Source organism: Oryza brachyantha, chromosome 1 (assembly GCF_000231095.2).
Source record: "Oryza brachyantha chromosome 1, ObraRS2, whole genome shotgun sequence".
Classification (NCBI taxonomy): Eukaryota; Viridiplantae; Streptophyta; class Magnoliopsida; order Poales; family Poaceae; genus Oryza; species Oryza brachyantha.
In genome coordinates, this window is record NC_023163.2 from 11,540,685 (window position 1) to 11,560,059 (window position 19,375).

At 44.3% G+C, this 19,375-nt stretch overlaps 1 protein-coding gene across 1 annotated transcript; it reads left to right on the forward strand.

Annotated features, from left to right (window-relative positions):
* Positions 1 to 1,707: 1,707 nt before the first annotated feature.
* LOC102708018 (plasma membrane ATPase-like) lies at positions 1,708 to 4,207 on the forward strand. Its single transcript, XM_006645840.3, has 5 exons — positions 1,708 to 1,764; positions 1,856 to 1,975; positions 2,068 to 3,189; positions 3,315 to 3,564; positions 3,660 to 4,207. Exons 1-5 carry the CDS (start codon positions 1,708 to 1,710, stop codon positions 3,881 to 3,883), a joined length of 1,773 nt encoding a protein of 590 aa, XP_006645903.2. The 3' UTR covers positions 3,884 to 4,207.
* Positions 4,208 to 19,375: the final 15,168 nt, after the last annotated feature.

Below are 19,375 nucleotides of genomic sequence, written 5' to 3' on the forward strand. Positions count from 1 at the left end.
GTTTGCGAATTGGTGGTTTGCGATGGCAAAGTATTTTTGTGATAATTGACCAGGCGGTCCGATTGCAGGTATATAGGTGGTCAAATCGTTGAGACACTTGTGGTCAGACCACAGGTATATGGGCGGTCAGACCAGCAGGGCTGACCTGACAGTTTTAGTTTCGGATGATCTTTTCGGTTTCGGATTTTTTTTCTTGGATTCGACTTCTAGTAGGTTTCTATACATATGGGTACTGTTGTTTTGCTAATAATGAGTCAAGTTGGAGATAACTTGGTCTCGGAATATGGTTTTCGCCAGTGATGGATTGGGAGTCAACCTGGAGATAAGGTGATGTTCGGACGGTCAAATTTCACACGAGATACTTAGGCTAAATATCAATGTACGTGGTTGGTGAAGATTCCATATGGCATACGATGGAGATATGGTGTGCGTATGTGATACGGAGTTGAATTCGGATAGAGTATGAGTTTGAGAAGATTTGTTGAGTTAGAGATAAAGATATGTTGGTTACAGATAAGGAAAGGTTTCTCACGAGATTGGAAGTTCTAGTTCGTGCTAGATCTATGGGCTTTTCACAGCCACGTCGAGGTTATAAATAGGTACCGAGGGGTATGTCTCTGGTGAGTTTTTGAGTGCTTTTTGTGAAAGAAAATTAGGGTCTAGACTCGATTTCGATATTAGATCGAAAGTTTTTGTTGGGAGTGCTTTTTGTGTACTTTGTAAGCACTACTTGATCAATAAAAGTCGAGAGATTCAATCATTATCTTCAAGTGTTGTTGATTGGCGTTTTTCCAGGATCCCGACGGTCCAACCGCGGGCAAGCGGTCGGTCTGACCGGTAACATACCTAGGGTCTAACCGGAGGTATGCGAGCAGTCTGACCAGTGGAATAAGCGCCGTGCGATTGGAGGCTTCAGTAAGACTTTTTTTTAAAAAAGTAATCTTTTATTTCTACTAAAATATTTGGGTTTTTGATATACCTACCATTCACCCCCTCTGGTACATGTGTTCTACTCTGTTTTGATCTAACAGACAATTCACATCTAAATATAATCATGCATGAAATCAGCGTAATATTGCGGCGTACAAGTAATTAAATACCAACAAATAACACTGTAAATTTGGGACTAAATCTAAATTGTAATAATTAATTAGTTGGGCCATGTAAACAAAGCTGATTAAAAGAATATGAACAAACACAATTTATGTCAAAAGCATTTAAATAATAAGCAATATTAATTACCAATATTGTTTTGTACGTAATTATCTTATGAACAAAACAAGATGTGAGGAAAAGCAGTTAAGTAACGTAATTTATTTGATGAACAAAACAAGCTGTCGGGGAAAAGGGAAATCTACTCGAACAAGCTGGTGGCGCTGGAAATAAGGAAAAAAAAAAACATCCCCAGGGCCTCAGATCTCTCATAACGAGCCAATTCCATTGGGCCACGGACACGTTGAGGAATCATTAAGCGCGCATCAGATACATATTAAAAGTCGCGGCTGTGACGAGAGGTCACGATCACGAGATACTAGTTGTAGTCGGCCCGGCGTACCACCTCCTCCACTATATAAAGGGGTCGAAGCTTCGTCTACTGCCAATCGTGCAATCGCCTCCGCTTCCTGCGTTCTGGTGGCCGCTCTACCTTCGCTGCCGCGATCGTCTTGAGCCACCCGGCGCCCGCGCGAGTTGGAGATGGAGATGGTGATGGAGACGGTGACGGCGGGTGGGCTCAAGCAGATCAGGAACGAGGCGGTTAATCTGGTGAGGACGATGCACTGCTGCTACTGCTGCTGGTGCAAGTTTGATTTTTATTATTGCTTTCCAATAGTTAATTAATCGTTTTCCATTGCAGGAGAACATCCCGTTGGCCAATGTGTTCGTGCATCTCAAATGCACCGAGAAAGGTCTCACCACCGACGAGGGCAACGAGCGCGCCGCCGTCTTCGGTCCTAACAAACTTGAGGAGAAAAAAGTTCGTCTTTTCTTTCCTTTTTTTGGTGTTGATTTGATGGGAGTTTTGAGTGATCTTGGAGTGGTGTAACAATGGCGGTGGTGGTGTAACAGGAGAGCAGGATACTGAAGTTTCTGGGGTTCATGTGGAACCCGCTGTCGTGGGTGATGGAAGTGGCCGCGATCATGGCGATCGCGCTGGCGAACGGCGGCAACCGGCCGCCGGATTGGCAGGACTTCGTCGGGATCGTCGTGCTGCTGCTGCTCAACTCGAGCATATCGTACTTCGAGGAGAGCAACGCCGGCAGCGCGGCGGAGGCGCTCATGGCGAACCTGGCTCCCAAGACGAAGGTTCTCCGCGACGGGAGGTGGGCGGAGGAGGATGCCGCCATCCTCGTCCCCGGCGACATAATCAGCATTAAGCTCGGCGACATCGTGCCGGCCGACGCGCGCCTCCTCCAGGGCGACCCGCTTAAGGTGGACCAGTCTGCGCTCACCGGCGAGTCGCTGCCGGTGACCAAGTGCCCCGGCGAGAGCGTCTACTCGGGGTCGACGTGCAAGCAGGGCGAGATCAACGCCGTCGTCATCGCCACCGGCGTGCACACCTTCTTTGGGAAGGCGGCGCACCTCGTCGATAGCACCAACCAGGTCGGCCACTTCCAGAAGATGCTCCGCGCCATCGGCAACTTCTGCATCGCCGCCATTGCCATCGGGATGGTCATCGAGGTGATCGTCATGTACCCCATCCAGCACCGCCTCTACCGCGATGGTATCGACAACCTGCTCGTCCTCCTCATCGGCGGCATCCCCATCGCAATGCCCACCGTGCTGTCGGTCACCATGGCGATCGGGTCACACCGCTTGTCCGAACAGGGCGCTATCACCAAGCGCATGACGGCGATCGAGGAGATGGCCGCCATGACCGTGCTCTGCAGCGACAAGACGGGCACCCTCACCCTGAACAAGCTCGGCGTCGACAAGGACTTCATCGAGGTGTTCGCCGATGGCGTCGGCAAGGAAGACGTGATCCTCCTCGCCAGGGCGTCGCGCGTCGAGAACCAGGACGCTATCGACACCACCATGGTCGGCATGCTCGACGACCCCAAGGACGCCCGCCGCGGCATCGAGGAGGTCCACTTCCTTCCCTTCAACCCCGTCGACAAGCGCACCGCCCTCACGTACATCAAAGTTGACGACGGCACATGGCACCGCGTCAGCAAGGGAGCTCCCGAGCAGGCAAGCATCCATGGATTCGATTCGATCTCACCTGTTGGTTCTTCCTGGTTGCTTGCATCTCCTCCATGACTCTAGGCTCTAGCTCTCACTTCTTTTTTTTTTTCCATGGCGGCGTTGTCGTGCAGATTCTGTCGCTGTGCAACTGCATCGATGACATGAAGAAGAGGGCGCACGCGGTGATCGACAAGTACGCCGACCGCGGCCTCCGGTCGCTCGCCGTCGCGAGGCAAGAGCTGCCAGAGAAGAACAAGGAGAGCCCCGGCGGGAAGTGGGAGTTCGTCGGGCTGTTGCCGCTGCTTGACCCGCCGCGGCACGACAGCGCCGAGACCATCAAGCGTGCGCTCCACCTCGGCGTCAACGTCAAGATGATCACCGGTAAAAGCTCACTCACTACGGTTCTTTTGGTCGAACACATGGCCTGCAGTTCACGTTGTTCATGGCGAGATAAGCGTTTGCCGTTGGTGGTGCAGGTGATCAGCTCGCCATTGCCAAGGAGACCGGGAGGAGGCTCGGCATGGGCGTCAACATGTACCCCTCATCGGCACTGCTCGGCCATGGCATGAACGACTCCATCGCCCCCGTCCCCATCGACAAGCTCATCGAGAAGGCCGACGGCTTCGCCGGCGTCTTCCCAGGCATGTGTTCTCATGGCCATGGCTGGCGGGCTTTCACTCCATGGAGGTTCTTGGTCTGAACTTCTCGCCGCCGATGCCCGGGGTCCTTGTAAATTATCTCTAGATCAATCAAGCTTAGCGCATCGCCTCAAATCTTCGACTTGCTTGAACTTTCAGCATGGAGTTTGTTAGCTTCGCAATGTAAGTTCATGTTTGTCAAAACCTGTCGATCAACTGGAACAAGACTGTCTCGGTTAAGTCTGGTCTCTTGCCTGGTTGATCGGTGGGCTGAGTTCTATTGTTGATTTGATCTATTCTAGTTTAAAGTAGTGGTAGTTCTTGATTAAATCCTCGCGAGTTCTTCTGTTTAGTTTGATAACATGGTTTTGGTCAACTTGGTTCTGTCTCGGCTTGGTTTGATCAATCTGGTTGACTGGATTTGTGTTGTCAGATTAGATTAGGGTCTCGTGAGGGTTTATGGCTGGAGTTATAGCTAGCATTATCTTGAGTAATCTGTTGATTGGTTTATTAGTCTTATCGATTTTCATATTTCTATGGTTATATCGTGCTAGACCGCATACTATCTCAGTTAGGTCTGATATATGTGTATTTGGTACGATCTGTCCGTAGAAGTCTGCCCGATCGATTGAGTTTAGTGAATCAGTTGGTGGATTACACTGGTTTGCCCTCTTGTTATTCGCATATTACAATAATTAACTGATCTTATGTGTGGTTATATCTAGATCTGTACTGTCTCGATTAGGTTCGATCTTCTAGATGTGGTATGAGAATGCATGTTGTTGGCCATTATTGTTTTATACTGATAATTAGTATAGCATCCTGGTTTATATTTAATTCCGCATGTAGTCTCATATCGGATGTCAATTTTACGTGTGATAAGTTCTGAAGTGGTCCGATCAGCTGATTAATCTTATGACTGTCTCGGTTAGGTCCGATCTTTTAAGGTTAATTGATAGGTTGGTCTGTTTAGTATTTATCCTGCTTCTGATTCAGCTGATTGGGCATATTTACATTTGCTATCACCAAATTCCTGTAAAGCCGATTGTCTAGTCCATCGGCTAGGGTCCTGGGATGGTATCGGCTATCCGGCCGATAGTGGTTTTAGGGTTAACTGTTTTCCATGCTATATCTTGTCAATTACAGGATAAAATTGACTGGCACGTCCAGTATTTCTAAAAATTAGGTACTGCACTGGAATGGTCTAAGATTGATTCTCAGGCCTACGGTGTGACCGTTGATTGTCATTTTCAGCATCAATACCTCCATTGCTAAGACTGGCTCAAGCGCAATTCCTTGCGTCACAAACAACTGAGCACAGGAGTAGGGTATTACGCCTTCCGATGACCTGAACCTGTATACAACGTTGTGTCCATGTTCCCCCTGAGGGGTCTGACCTCTCTCCTTTCGATCACGCCCTAGCTCTCACACGCAGCCCCGACCGAACCAACAAAGGAGGGCCTATGGCTTCCCGCTATACGAGTTTCACCCTTCGACATATTGTTATTAGAAATATATAATATTATAAAAATAAAAGTTGCTTCCGATATGATTATAAGTTGATCATGTACTTGGACAAACTGCTCACGTATTCTCGCGTATGGAGGCGGCAGAGATTGTTGTTGGGTTAACTAAACGTTTTGCCCTCTACCAACGAACCTTGGACAACTCCTCCATTTGGGTCTCTTGGCTGCCTCGACCGTCATGTCAAGTTTGAGGTTCTTATATTAGGACGTGCTACACAAGTGACACAATCCGAGAAATATAACTTTAAAGAAACAATAGAAAACATCATTATATAAATCTTTTTTTTAATCTACACAATTCTCCTTTTGTTTCGTATGTTTTATTTGCCTAACACTATCATATAAAATTTGAATCCTACCCATAATTATATTTGTATTTTTTTAAGATAATGATTATGAGTCGTCCATTACCTTTGGTCCAATGGATCTGATTTTATTATACTATCGTGATAATATGTGTATTAGAAATTCTATAATGGTAAAATTAAAACTAAAATATATAACTTTATTGTAAACTTGTGTGTTATATATCATGTTAAAATAGATAAATTGATAAATATATCTCACCAAATTTTTAAATAAAATATTTAATATACTTAAAAAAATACTTGGTTAAATTTAAATTTTAACGCACTGCTCGCCGCTATTAGCAAATGATATCGTAACCGTGACTACCTGTCAACCGCGCGGCGCCAACGTGACGAAGCAAAGAAAAAAAAATTCCGATGCCGCCGCGGGAGAAGGAGATGCTTCCGCTCTCGTCATCTGTCATCTACTCCAAAACTTCCACCAACCTATCGGATCCAACCGCGTGGTAACTTCTGGCCGGCGCGCCTATCCAAATCCGTCGCGACTAACGCCACGCCACCATAGTAGCTAGCTAGCTGCCATACCAGCAGCTGCCGAAGCCTTCCGAGCCGCTGGCCTGGCCGGCCATGTATTGCCTCGCCGTGTCACCGGCGGCAGCGCCAGCGGTAACGGCGAGGGCCAGGGCCTCTCTCCTCTTTCCTCCTCCTCCTCCACCTCAACCATGGCTCGCTTCGCGCGGTCCCCGGATCAGCTGCATCGCGCTGTATGGGGTAGGGGGAGGGCGAGGAGAGCAGGTGCCGTGCGCAGGCAGCGGCAGGTGCTGCGGCGGTGCTCCTCCACCGGCGAGTCCAGGTCGACAGGCGATGGAGGCCAATCCAGGTTGGGTTATTACTGTAGCTGTCTTGCCGTACTTTTTGAGCTACTATGGTGGGTTCTTAGTTGGTTTGGTAATAGTTACATATTAACAAAATGTTAAATTTTTAGATTGTGCATGTGCTGCTTAGAGTTAGGGATGTGAGTTTTGTAGTTAAGTAAAACAAGGCCTAATCAAAACCCGAAACAGGCCCCAAAAAAGCTTTCTCACGGTTTTTCAAAATTATCGAGCTTTTTTCGGGTTTCAACATCTAGGCCAGGCCCGGCCGGGTGCATAGTCGGGCCAGGTTGGGGTTGGGCTATTTTGGGTCGGGCTGTGTCGGGCCAACATTGAACATGCCTAAGTAAAACCTCTAGATGGTCAGTGGAGCCGTGGAGATATGTGCGCTTAAGAGTTCAATCTTGCCATGCAACTCGTGTGGAAATCCTATCTAGCTGATGAATGGCGACCAATATTACAATTTATATGGATGTCATCTAAACTTCTAAATGTCTCATCTTTATTATAATAAGAGTAACCGTAAGTATAACTAGGTTTTTTGGAGCCGTATGAAAAAGTTATCAAGCATTATCATTAGGGGTATTAGTTATTGTAAACCTGAAAAAAAGATTTTGACTTTTTTAAAAGATACTTCTACATATACATTTTTTGGGTTGCAAAGAAATACGGTGTGCTCATGTGGTTGCAAATAAAAACTTAATTTGAGTATTGTTTAGCGTGTTGAAAAGTGTGCTCATGTAAACCAGTAAAGCATCTATCCAAACTTCCAGTAAAGAACAGGAACTTTGAGTGTACACCTCCAGCAAATGCCCGGGGAAGTTAATTTTAATTATGCTAACTAAAATATTTTTTAAGAACAAATTACATGCTGGGAATAAATAAACTGTGATCAATATACAATTGTGCTATCACTTTATGGATAGTAGATTTGAATGGGATATAAATGGCAAAAAAGAGAGATTTAAACCTAGCTCATGTAGATCTGTGACCAATACCTTAATCATTAGGCTATATAGCTTATCGAATAAAATGGAAAGCCTGCTTAGCAGGCATGACATGGGCAATGCGGTCGACCAGGAATTTTTTATTTTTTAAACATTTTTAATAAATAATTATATTAGTAAATTTTGGAGAAAATTATTTTCACCGTATAAACCTTTTTGCCACGCCAATGTCAGTGGCTTGGCAAGACAATGCTGCCACGCCACCGACTATGGCATGGCAAGCCCGTCACGCCAAAAACTCTTCTGACAGCGTTATTTTATCACGCCAGTGTTAATGGCATGGCTTAAAGGTTCGTAAAAATATTTTTTCCCGAAGCGTAGTAATAAAATTACTTATCAAAAAGTTCAAAAAATAAAATAAAAAAAATTCCCCAACCGACCTAGTCGGGTGAGGCCGATGAACGATAGTAATACTATCAATTTATATAAGAGTAGAGATTTGGATTATAGAGCATACGTGAATAAATTAAATATTAAACGTCATGCTTTGCACCGGATTTAGTTAATTCTAGTTACAAATTAAAATAAATTTTGAAAATAAATTATTCGTAGAGGTGGGAATAGTAATTTATGGTGAGGAAGTGTATGCCGTATCAACAAGTTTATATTTGAGAATTGTGAATTGTGTTCAATATCGCACATAAATTGAGGTAGGTATTACGTAAATAAAATATTTATGCATAGGTATTTATAAATTTTAAACATATATAAATATTTCCGTTCAGAAATTGTATACATGAATAAAATATTTATATGTAGATATATTTTTTGCTCGTCAACTTTGTACAACAATCAAAATAATTTACCCTAAAATCACACTAATAATGATTTAATTTGAAAATTTATTTAGGTGACAAAACTTTGATGTTAAATTTGAAATCTATTATGTCTGTATATTTGATTTGATAATAGAAAATAACAAATAACACTATATAAATTTAGGACTAAAAAAATCTATATTTTAATCGATAGGGTATAGCGCTGAAACAAAGAATACAATCGTGACCGCGGCAGCACTCGCGGACCCGATTCGTTTAACGGGAGAAAAAAAAACTGCAGGCAGCGAATCGCGTCGGTTGAAAAGAAACAGAAAAGAAACTGGAGCAGCAAGCACCTATCCGTGCGGTTATACAATTTTATTTGTCATGTGCGCGCAAAAAAGCTTGAAAACAATCAGTTGACAGCGCGGGTGGCTGACCGCTGCGAACAACCGACTGTGTCTGACATGCGGGGCCCACGACGGGGCAGAATTAGTTGGCAGAATCCTTGTTCTTTTTTCCCGTTCTTCGCAACGGGATGAGAAGAACCATTCCTTGAAAAATTGCATTAAATGCATGGCATATATACGTGTGTCACCGTTCATCTTACTAAAAAATCTTACATAATTATCATTTAGTTTTTGTGTACGAATTTATTACTAAATATATTTGTACATTTGAATAAAAATTTGAATGACTAAACTTGTACCAAAAAATCAATGTTATATGTTAAAATGCAATGAGATCGAGTATTAACATTCAAACATTTTCACCCTACACATCAAATAATGGGTATGTCAATGCCAAATTATCTAGCTAATAGTTTATAATGACAAAAATCATTTTATATCTAAACTAACAAATAGAATATGGACATTATTTGTCCCACCAAAAGAAAATATCTATATATGATGACTAAGAACTATGAAAATCCACATATAATTACTAATTGAACAGATGATATGGCTTCTTTTTCTCTAATTATACATGCTGCAATAAAAAAACAAACAGCAAATCTACCCAGGAATTCTACCTCTACACGTGTTACCGTACCTTTGAGCTGTTGGAGAAAGAGGACAGGGGAGGTGTAGGCTTGGAACCGGTAGGAGTGACGCTGATCAACTCAGCTGCAATTAAATTGTGAAAGGCACGTAGCCCAGTGGTTGCAGTGACCTAAGTAGGACTTAAAGTTCTAGGTTCAAAAAATCTTCATAGTAGTATGAATTTTAGATTGGGTATTTGAGGGACTGAGTCCCCTACTTAGGCTAAGTTATTAGATTTCGTCTTCAGCGTTCATTCTGCATTCCTAAGACTGAATTATTGGTACCTCAAAGTATAAAGTAACTAGAGGTACCAACCTTTCAGTATATTCTCGAGAATAATAAAATTGCTCTTCAAGATTATGTGTATTAATTAGATTTTACTTCACATTAATTAAACAATATATCCGCATTGAATTCCTTAGTACATGTACACCTGCAACTTTGCATGCGGATCCATGGATACTCCTCAACCCTTTTTCATTTGACTTGGTTGATGGTTGGGTATACGTTTGACTATTCATCCGATTCAATAAATTTATATGATTATTAGTTATTTTTATAATATAGTCTATTACTAAAGAAACTTTAAAAGTAACTTAAGTTTTGTGTATTTATATGAAATCTTTAAATAAAACTAATATAAAAAAATCAACGGCGTTGAAAAAAATAGGGAGAGTAATCACTACAAAGATGGTGTTTTGTTACGGCGTGGTAACGGAAACGTTAATATGAAAGGTTACCACGATAATTGATTACTCCCACAGTGGAGTATTGAGATTAAGTTGTGCTCTTTATTTGTGGGGTTTGACGACGTGAGACGGGACGGGAGACTCGTCGGGAGACGAGATTTTTTTGGATTTTTAATTTTATTTATTAAATTATTCATCATTTTAATTTTGCGATTCAAAAAATCACATGAGTAGCCTCCTTGCGTCCTCCTAGATGGTGTAATGCTGCCGTGACACACGGCACGTCGCCCGGGCGGGACGGCCGTTAGCGGCGCGGCTGGCAAATATGCACTAAGCCCCCTTCCGCCCTTACAAAGGGCGGGAAGGGGGCAAGTGCAAATGTTGCACGGCTGGCCGACGCGCCCGCGGGGGGAGGAGGGAAGGGGCCTGGCCATTTTGCAGGCGGCCTCTTCCGCCCTCCGTAAGGGCGGTTTATTCGGCAGGACGCCAGCCTCCTTCCCCGTCCTCATTTGCCCTCTCCCCGCTTCACTCACTCAGAGTTGAGGGGAGGTCTTTGGAGCAGCGAAGCCTTGCTGAAATTTCGTGGTGTACTATAGTAAGTTGTCGAAAATTTTGTTACGTTTAATAAGTGTTGTTTATTTAGCGATTGTATTATCTTGTTGGAACAAAATTTATTTTTAGTGTATAATTAAAATATTTATTTAGTGGATAATTACTGTTGTGAATGTATAATTTAGTTGGTAAAAAATAATTTTATAGTGTACAATTTAGAAACTTATTTAGTGGATAATTGATTTAGCGATGGTATAATTTAGTTCGTACATAATACATGTATTGATACTGTATAATTAAGAAATTTATTTACTAGATAATTCGCTAGTCATTGTTTAATTTAGTTCGTAAAAGTGTATTTGTAGTGTACAATTTAGAAACTTATTTAGTGCATAATTGATTTAGTAATGGTATAACTTAGTGTGTACGAAAATTATTTATAGTGTAATAAGACATAGTAAAACATAATTACGTTAAATAGAAAATAAAAGTAGTTTATCTTGTAGTTAAGAAAATTGTTAAGTATATTTAAGTTAATGTAAAGCTATATTGTTGTCCCTTACATAGTAAAAATACAATGATTGCTTGTTGTTACCGTAAACACTGAAAGTTAAATATGATTTATCGCTTATAGTTAAAATATAATCAAACCTATAATTAACTATTGCGTGTACTTATTATTGTTAAAAATTAATGATATAGTTAAATAGAGTAGTGTTTACTACCAAGTTAATGTAAGTTATATTTCAATTTACAAAATTAAAAACGATGTAGTTAAAAATGTAGTTGCAATTAGGCTGTAATATAGTACAGTATAATTCGTATGAACACATATGTATTCATAAGCACACTAAAATGAGAGTCGTAAGAGAAGTGCTGAAAAAAATAGTGCCTTCCCGTTGTAGGTATGACCAATAAAGTGCAATTTCGACTGTACTATCGAGAAGGAAATGTCATGTATGGTCCCTACGAAGTAGATCTTACTCAATTCAAATGCACCGTTAAGGACATTGATAGACCTGTTGAAAGGACATTTGGTGGTCTTCACAGTTGGTTCATGAGAGAATTTCGCTACGACCCAGAAACACAAGATATAATCGTGTCTGTGGTAATAAGTCGGGCAGAAGAAGGTAATATCTGGGTATTGATGCCAGTGACCTCGACAGAGACATGGAGATCATATGTGCAAAATGCAATGCAACGAGTATGGCCACCCGTCATCCACATTGCAGTGTTTAACAAGGCAGGAACTCAGACAATGAGTACCCAAGAGCAGAAGGGGCCAAGTCGTAGAGATGAAGTTGAATCAGGTAGTGAAGGTTAAGGGGAGGAAGGAGAAGACAGGGTTCCGACTGGAGCAGCGGTTGGAGGGGAGGTACATCCTGAAATAGTTGAGGCCATGGAAAAGGAAGACTCTGAGAATGAGAGGGTTAATGATGAGGAATCGACAGATAAAGAATGTGTTGATGTGTACCCATTAGAATGGTCGAATGAGGATTTTTCTAGTCTCCAAATTAGAGAAGGGCATCATGTGCCTTGGGAGTAGGAGAATGAGGTTATACAAGGGGCAAGGTATCGGGACAAGGAGAATTTGACAGAGGCAGTTAAGCAGTGGGCAATATCATTATGGAGAGAGTTCTGGGTGGTAAAGTCAAGCAAGTCAGTGCATGAAGTGAAGTGTGGACAGTTAGATAATGGTTATTCATGGAGGGTACATGCTTACAAGGGTAAATGGAAAGATTACTGGGATGTATCAATTGTGACCAGACACAATTGTCATGTTTCAGGTGTAGAGAAGTATAACAGGAACATGACATCTGCATTCATTGCCGCGGAGATGTATGGTGTTGTTGTGAACAACCTAGGGTATAAACCAAAGTCAAGTATTCGACACATCAAAGAGAAGTACAACTACACAATCTCATATGTGAAGGCTTGGGGGGCAAAGCAGAAGATTGTTGAGCGTTGGTTTGGTATATTCGAAGCTTCATATGATAATCTTCCAACGCTGCTAGCTATCATTTTGCAGAGAAATCCAGGAAGCTTCTATGATATCAAATCCTCCCTTCGACTCAAAATCTGCTTCAAGCTGTGCTTCAACGCGTGTTCTTCTCACTGAGTGCATGTATGTTTGCGTTCGTTCATTGTCGGCCCATACTTTGCATCAATGGTACATTTCTGACTGGGAAGTACAGAGGTCAAATCTTGACAACAATCGGTGTGGATGGTAACAATCAGGTGGTACCAGTGGCATTTGCATTTGTTAAGAATGAGAACACTGATAGTTGGTACTAGTTTCTGAAGCGCGTGAAGGATGCGGTTGTTCAGATACGGCCTGGTGTTTGCCTTATCGATGATCAGCATGCGGGCCTCTTTCGTGCTATTAAGTTGTTGAGAGATGGAAGCTTGGAGGAGGGTTTGGCGCCACAATGGGCAGATGTGGAAAGTAGGTGGTGCATGCAACATGTGGGTGCTAACTTCTACCGTCAATTCAAGAACAAGCAACTTATGGATATGTTTAAGAGGCTCTGTGCGCAGAATCAGGAAATGAAGTTCAACGAACTATGGAGAAAGTTAGATGAGCTTACAACGAAATACAATTCAGAACAGTCAACAAGGCCAGTACCTACTGGAGATGAAGCGCCGCAAGCCTTAGGTGCACTCCCTGGTGATGAACCTATCATCAGAAGAAGACGTGCAAATGACATTAGGAAGTTCTCCAATTGGATAGAGAACGAACCTAAAGAGAAATGGTCCTTATTCCATGACCGTGGTGGTGCTAGGTATGGGATAATGACGACCAATCTAGCAGAGGTGTACAATTTGGTGATGCGGGGTGTGAGAGGTCTCCCACTTGTTGCAATCGTTGAGTTCATAATGCACGGGAGTTACAAATATTTTCAGGAGCGGTTCAGAGCCATAGGACCATATATGACCAACCCTAGTCTTTCATTCGGCAAGATGATTACCGAAGAGTTGGAGAAGAGACATATAAAAGCAAGCAAGCATCGAGTCATTCCCCAAGGGACACGACAGCACAGGTTTGAGATTTTGTGTGCCGATCGGTCTAGGCTTGGCATATGTCGTACAAGGGTTACACAGGAGTGCATTTTGAAGGAAGATGGGACATGCGCATGCACTTGTCAGAAGTCGAGACTTCTTCATAGGCCATGTTTTTATGTTATTGCTGCTTGTATTGAGTGCGGCATACATGAGAACATGTATGTGTCTCCGTATTTCAAGAAAGAGGCCATACATCACACATGGAGTTCGGAGATATATGGTGATGAAGACATCAACGCCATAGATACATCCACACCTCCAACAGTACAACTTCCTGGTCCGATTACCCACGCTTAGGCACGTCAACTCAACCATCAGGTGAGCTCTTTCTTGAGTTTATGTTCATGTCCATTATATCCCGGAGACGCGTGCACTATTATTATGCTCAGAAACGTTGGAGAGGATCCAACAGAGCGAGGATTCGCGCGGGGTGGATTTGGATGGCAGGACAGCGACAACTTCTAACGACCACCACAACTTCATGCGAACTCCGATTTGGGCGTTCAAGTACTTCATGGAAAGCTTATAAAGTCTACTTTCAAATGGATCCAACCCCATCTCGTTATCTGTTCTGAATCGACCGCTGTTACTTTTTTACTTTGGACTGTTTTTATGGGTGCTGCGTCACCTCTTTTGGCCCAATGGGCCATGTATCCAGTTGGGCCCATTAGGGGTGCGTCCTAGGGTTAGGTCACGACCCTGTGGTCATGCGCTACCCTTAGTTATACCCTGGCCGCCACCTCGAACGGCGGGTTTTGTTTCTGCAAGTTAGCTTTTGCTACTTCCTTGTACATGTGTGTGTTGGCGCAACCACTCGGATACTTGTTCACGGAACCCCACCTTAATAATCATTCACCTTTGTGTGTCATATTCATCTCGCAATTGAGTTGCTTATTTACTTATTCTTGCTAGTTCTTCGATTGCTCGCAGGACAAGTGCCCTCATGGCTGGCGTTGCGCACCGCAAGATCGCGGTGACCATTGGAGGTGGTGTATCGGTTGCTAAGGCGCAGCGTTCTTGGATAGCTATAGTCGAGCCGTGAACGTCATCTCCACTTCAATCAAGTTATCCTCTCATCGAAAGATCGGGCACCAAAAAGAAACCCTTGCGGGTCTTCATCATATGGCTTCGGTATTGTTGGTTCATTCACAAGTACTAATGCGTAGGTGTTGTTCATACCATACCCTACCAAGGTTAGCAACAAGGCAGCGCATCGGAAAACAAGACGGATTCGCAATGACATGGACGAGTCTGAGCTTGGGAGAAGGAAGAAGCGTTGCAGCGGGTGCGACGGTGAAGGCCATACATACAAGAATTGCCCTGGTGAATCGACGAGTACGGTTGGCACCAACACGGCAGGCCCTTCGGAACAAGCTGGAGCTAATGGTAGTCGCCCTGTTGGTGAAGGCACGACGACACGACGACCATGTCGGAGGCCCTCTCGTCGTGATAGTACTACCAGTTATGTTGTGTGATTGGCTTGTTTTAGTTACATATGCATGAACTTCGGTTTTATTGTAATAATTTGTGGACCAACTATTTCAATTTACTACTATTGTAATGGTTGTGTAGTTCTCGGTATCATTGTCTTTCCTACCGGATTGATGTAATAACTATGTACCTGTGTATGTACGGTCTATTCATACCTGATCCACTGTGTGTTATGTCGCTATTTATGATGTTCATTGTATGACATGTAATAAGTTCTCTTTGCTCGTTATATTAGTTACGCATTGATCCTGACTATTCGTTCTTTCACGTATTAAGTTAGCAATTTTTCTCCATTGCATGAGGTTGACGTTTTGTTTTAATTTTGCACGTATGGATGTCGACACACTAGAGTTGCTCGATCCGATTCTCGATCGGACACACAGATCGTACCTCTCTGCCGTGCAAAACTCGACTCTTGCCACGCTTCGTCGATGCACTTACCGGAAGGCACCCCCCTCGATGCCCGCCACGTACCGAGGTACTTTGTTCTTTTTCCATTACGAAATTTTTTTGAACAACTGATGAAATCTATTCTAACTGATTAGAATAGATTTGAACTAATTAAATATATTTTTTTGCAGTCTATGTGAGGCGGGCCTACTTCTGTTATGCCGGCTTGTTGAGCCATCAGCCGGCGACATGGACCCGACGAAGCGATGGTCGGCCGATCGCTCCCTACTAGCCCCTCTGGTTGACAGATGGAGGCCAGAGACACACACTTTCCACCTACCGTGCGAAGAGGTAGCCCCTACACTACATGACGTCTCCTACCTCTTAGGCCTCCCTCTCACAGGTGATGCGATTGGCCCTATGGATGGAATGGAGGGATGGCGTGCGGACATCCTTCAGTGTGTTACTCCCGTTCAGCGTCAACACGGGCTCGACGGACTCCACGTGATGGATCCGTGCGCGGCATCGGGGCCGACGAAGCACTGGCTGATGCAGTTCACAGTTAGTAACCACATGTAAATTCATAAAGAAATGGAGATTGTATGTCTTGTAACCTCAACTATTGTTTTGCAATCGAACAAGCTAGCCCCCCACGCCGACGAGTACTACGTGCGACGCAGTTTAGAGGCCTACCTCCTTTGGTTGTTTGGGTGGGTCATGTTCACTGGCACGTCAGGCCACCTAGTGGACAAGGGCCTGATTAGGTACGCACGGGCCATCGCAGATGCAGATGTTTGATGCATGCCATAGTGGAGTTGGGGGTCCGCTGTGCTAGCGGCGATGTATCGAGCACTGTGCGATGGCTGCACGCAGACGGACGCGAATGCTCTTATCGTCGGATGTCCCCTCCTTCTACAGTTGTGGGCATCGGAGCGGTTCGCGATAGGACGACCGAAGGTCGACCTATCGCAGTACGACTCCGATCTGTACATAGGCGTTTACCAGTCGATTACCCCAGGATGGGGATGTTATGGTGTTGTCGCTAGGTATGTTTCTCGCACGTTATATTTGTATTCAGCGTGACTAACTACCCATTGTACATATTGAACTATTTGTTATTTGCAGAAGAAGTGGGCCGACAAGCAGGTGGTTCGTTCGTACCCAGAGTTTGTGATGGAGTTCGACCGGATTCAGGCGAGCGACATCGTTTGGGAGCCATACACAGATGCGGCGATTCTCGCTAGGACTATGCACGGTCTCTCCTCTCTCTGCACATGGGACAAGGCATACTGTCCCCATTGAGTGCTCCGTCAGTTCGGTCTCCTTCGGATGTTCCCGATGCCACGATAGCCAGCTCCCGACCATGGGTACTAATGTTGTATTGTCCAAACAAGGCGTATGCCATGGTTCGTATACTAATTCAGCCATTTCTCTTGCAGATTTAGTCGACGTGGACATGCTTCAGGGGCGCGGTGGGTTCCACGGCTACAGGTCTACGACGCCGACTGGCTCATTGCGACGGAGGAGATCGCAGACGAGGATAGACCGCACACCAACACGAACTACGAGGAGTACCTTTGCTGGTACCAGCTGCGGACCCGTACTCGCGTTACTCACACCCCGACGGAGCCTATCGCAGACGTCACCAGGATTGATGACCAGTACCCCAGGCACCATGACCAGGATTACTTTCGTGCGGTAAGTCCTTAGTCATTCTCGAAGATTGATGTTTTATAGTTGTGTGGAAGTAACGGATGTTCTTCGACAGAGGTGGACGCCTCGCGTGAGATTACAGTTGTCAGACGTCTAGACTCCGTTGTCACGCTGACCAACCAGGAGCAGAACATCACGTTCCGTCGCAACCAGAAGAAGATTACAGTTGTTGTGCGTGTAGTTAGTTGTTGTGTGTCACGCCCAGAAATTCCTCACACGAATTTCTGAACTTAATTGTGTATTAAATCCCTGTCCAGGACCAGCCAGGGTACACAAAAAGACAATATTGATTACATAACCATCGTTCTTAGAAACAACTGAAAATTACACTTATTCTAGCGGAAATGCAGCGGAAAGAAAAAGGTAGACTAGCTCCAGCGGGTACGGCTCCAGTCCACAGGCAAAGCTTCGACGGCGGAACAGCTCACTCCTGAGAGGCACCTCCATCGGACTCAACTTCTAGCTCTGGGGAAGGAAGTTAAGCAAGGCTGAGTAGAAACCACCGTACTCAACAAGTAACACAGACAGGGGGGAAATAAATGATGCATAGGGATTAACAAGGACAGGCTTAAGGTTAGTTGCAATAAAGCAGCAGTTAAACAAATAACAGAAATTGCAAAGAGTAAAGGTAATTGAATACAGTAAAGGATAAGTAAATAACAGTTGTAAAATACCACAACACTGTCCAACGTTACACCACGTTGCAACAGGCCCAACCACTACTCAACGTTACACCACGTTGCAGTAGTCCCAAGTGAAAAACCAGTTTACTCAAGTTATTAAGGGTTCACTAATCACAGTGAAGCTGGGAGCTCGCCCGTAATCGTGGGCACGGCTATTCGAATAGTTTATACTCTGATCAGAGGTGTACTACTGTACCCACAAGACATAACTCCACTACACTCGAACGTGCGCCGACATACCACCATAGTATACCGGAAAGGAGACCATGATAGGACCCGTCACATAACCCTCCCTATTTAATCGCACCACACTTCAGGTTTCACCCCCTCCTTTACACCAAGTCGGGCAGTCCCCTCTTGTGCCTTGGTAGATCCGGAAGCAGCAGAGGCTTTCGTTACACCACAATTGCCCGTCCATACTCCATCACGCCTACCCTTGCCTCAGTACGTCAAATAGTTCGAAGTCATGCTTCAAATCCCACCTTACCCATTTCGGCATGTGGTTAGCACTTAATTACTTCCAGGGGTTCCCGTAAACCGGTCCTTAATTGCCATGGGTGCGACTCTCAAAACCATGCACCCACAGCCCACCATTATCAATATTTTAGTTGACATTAACCCGAATCGGGTAATGAATCAATATTACAGCTATTTAGAACTAAGCATGATTAAATGTGATCCCATGAGCTACTTGTTCTAAGCACGGCTAAGCATTAACCTAGGCCTAACTCTAATCAAGTTATCCCTGGTCTAGCAATGAATAAAGTTGGATAAACAACGGCATAATAATAAGGTTTACCCGAAAATAACATACAGTAAATACTTTAATTAAAACAATGCATATTTGAATTAACAAAGCGGAGAATTCGCAATAATGGGTTCAATATGATCAAAGATGATTGCCACTTGCCTTGCTCTGGCCCCTGGGGAACTTCGGCGACGATCTCGAAGTAAACCTGCTTTTCAGCGAGGTCCGAATCTAAGCGACAAAGCACAAAAATAAATAAAACAGGCACAAACTCTACTGAAACAGCAAAAGAAAGTATTTTTAATGGATTCTTGACAATTTTATGAATTTAATGAAATTTGAATGGACCTAAACGGAGACTAGATGAATTACTTATGAATTTTAGAAGTTTTCTGGGTTTTTAGCTAAACAGAAAAGTCCTAAATCAATTATTGCGCAATTAATGGGGCTGCTGACGTCAGCGAGAAGAGAGGAGGCGCTGACGGGTGGGGTCCGCTTGTCGGTGGGAAAGAGGGGAGAGGAGAGACTGACTAGTGGGTCCCACGGGAGGAGAGAGGGAGGAGAGGCGCGGGGTGACTGACGGGTGGGCCCCGGCGGTCGGCGAGAGGGGAAACAGAGAGGGGAGCAGTGGCTCGGGCAGACGGCGGCGACGGCGACGGCGGCGTCGGTGACGGCGGCGTCGGCGACGGCGGCGTTGGCGCGACGGCGACG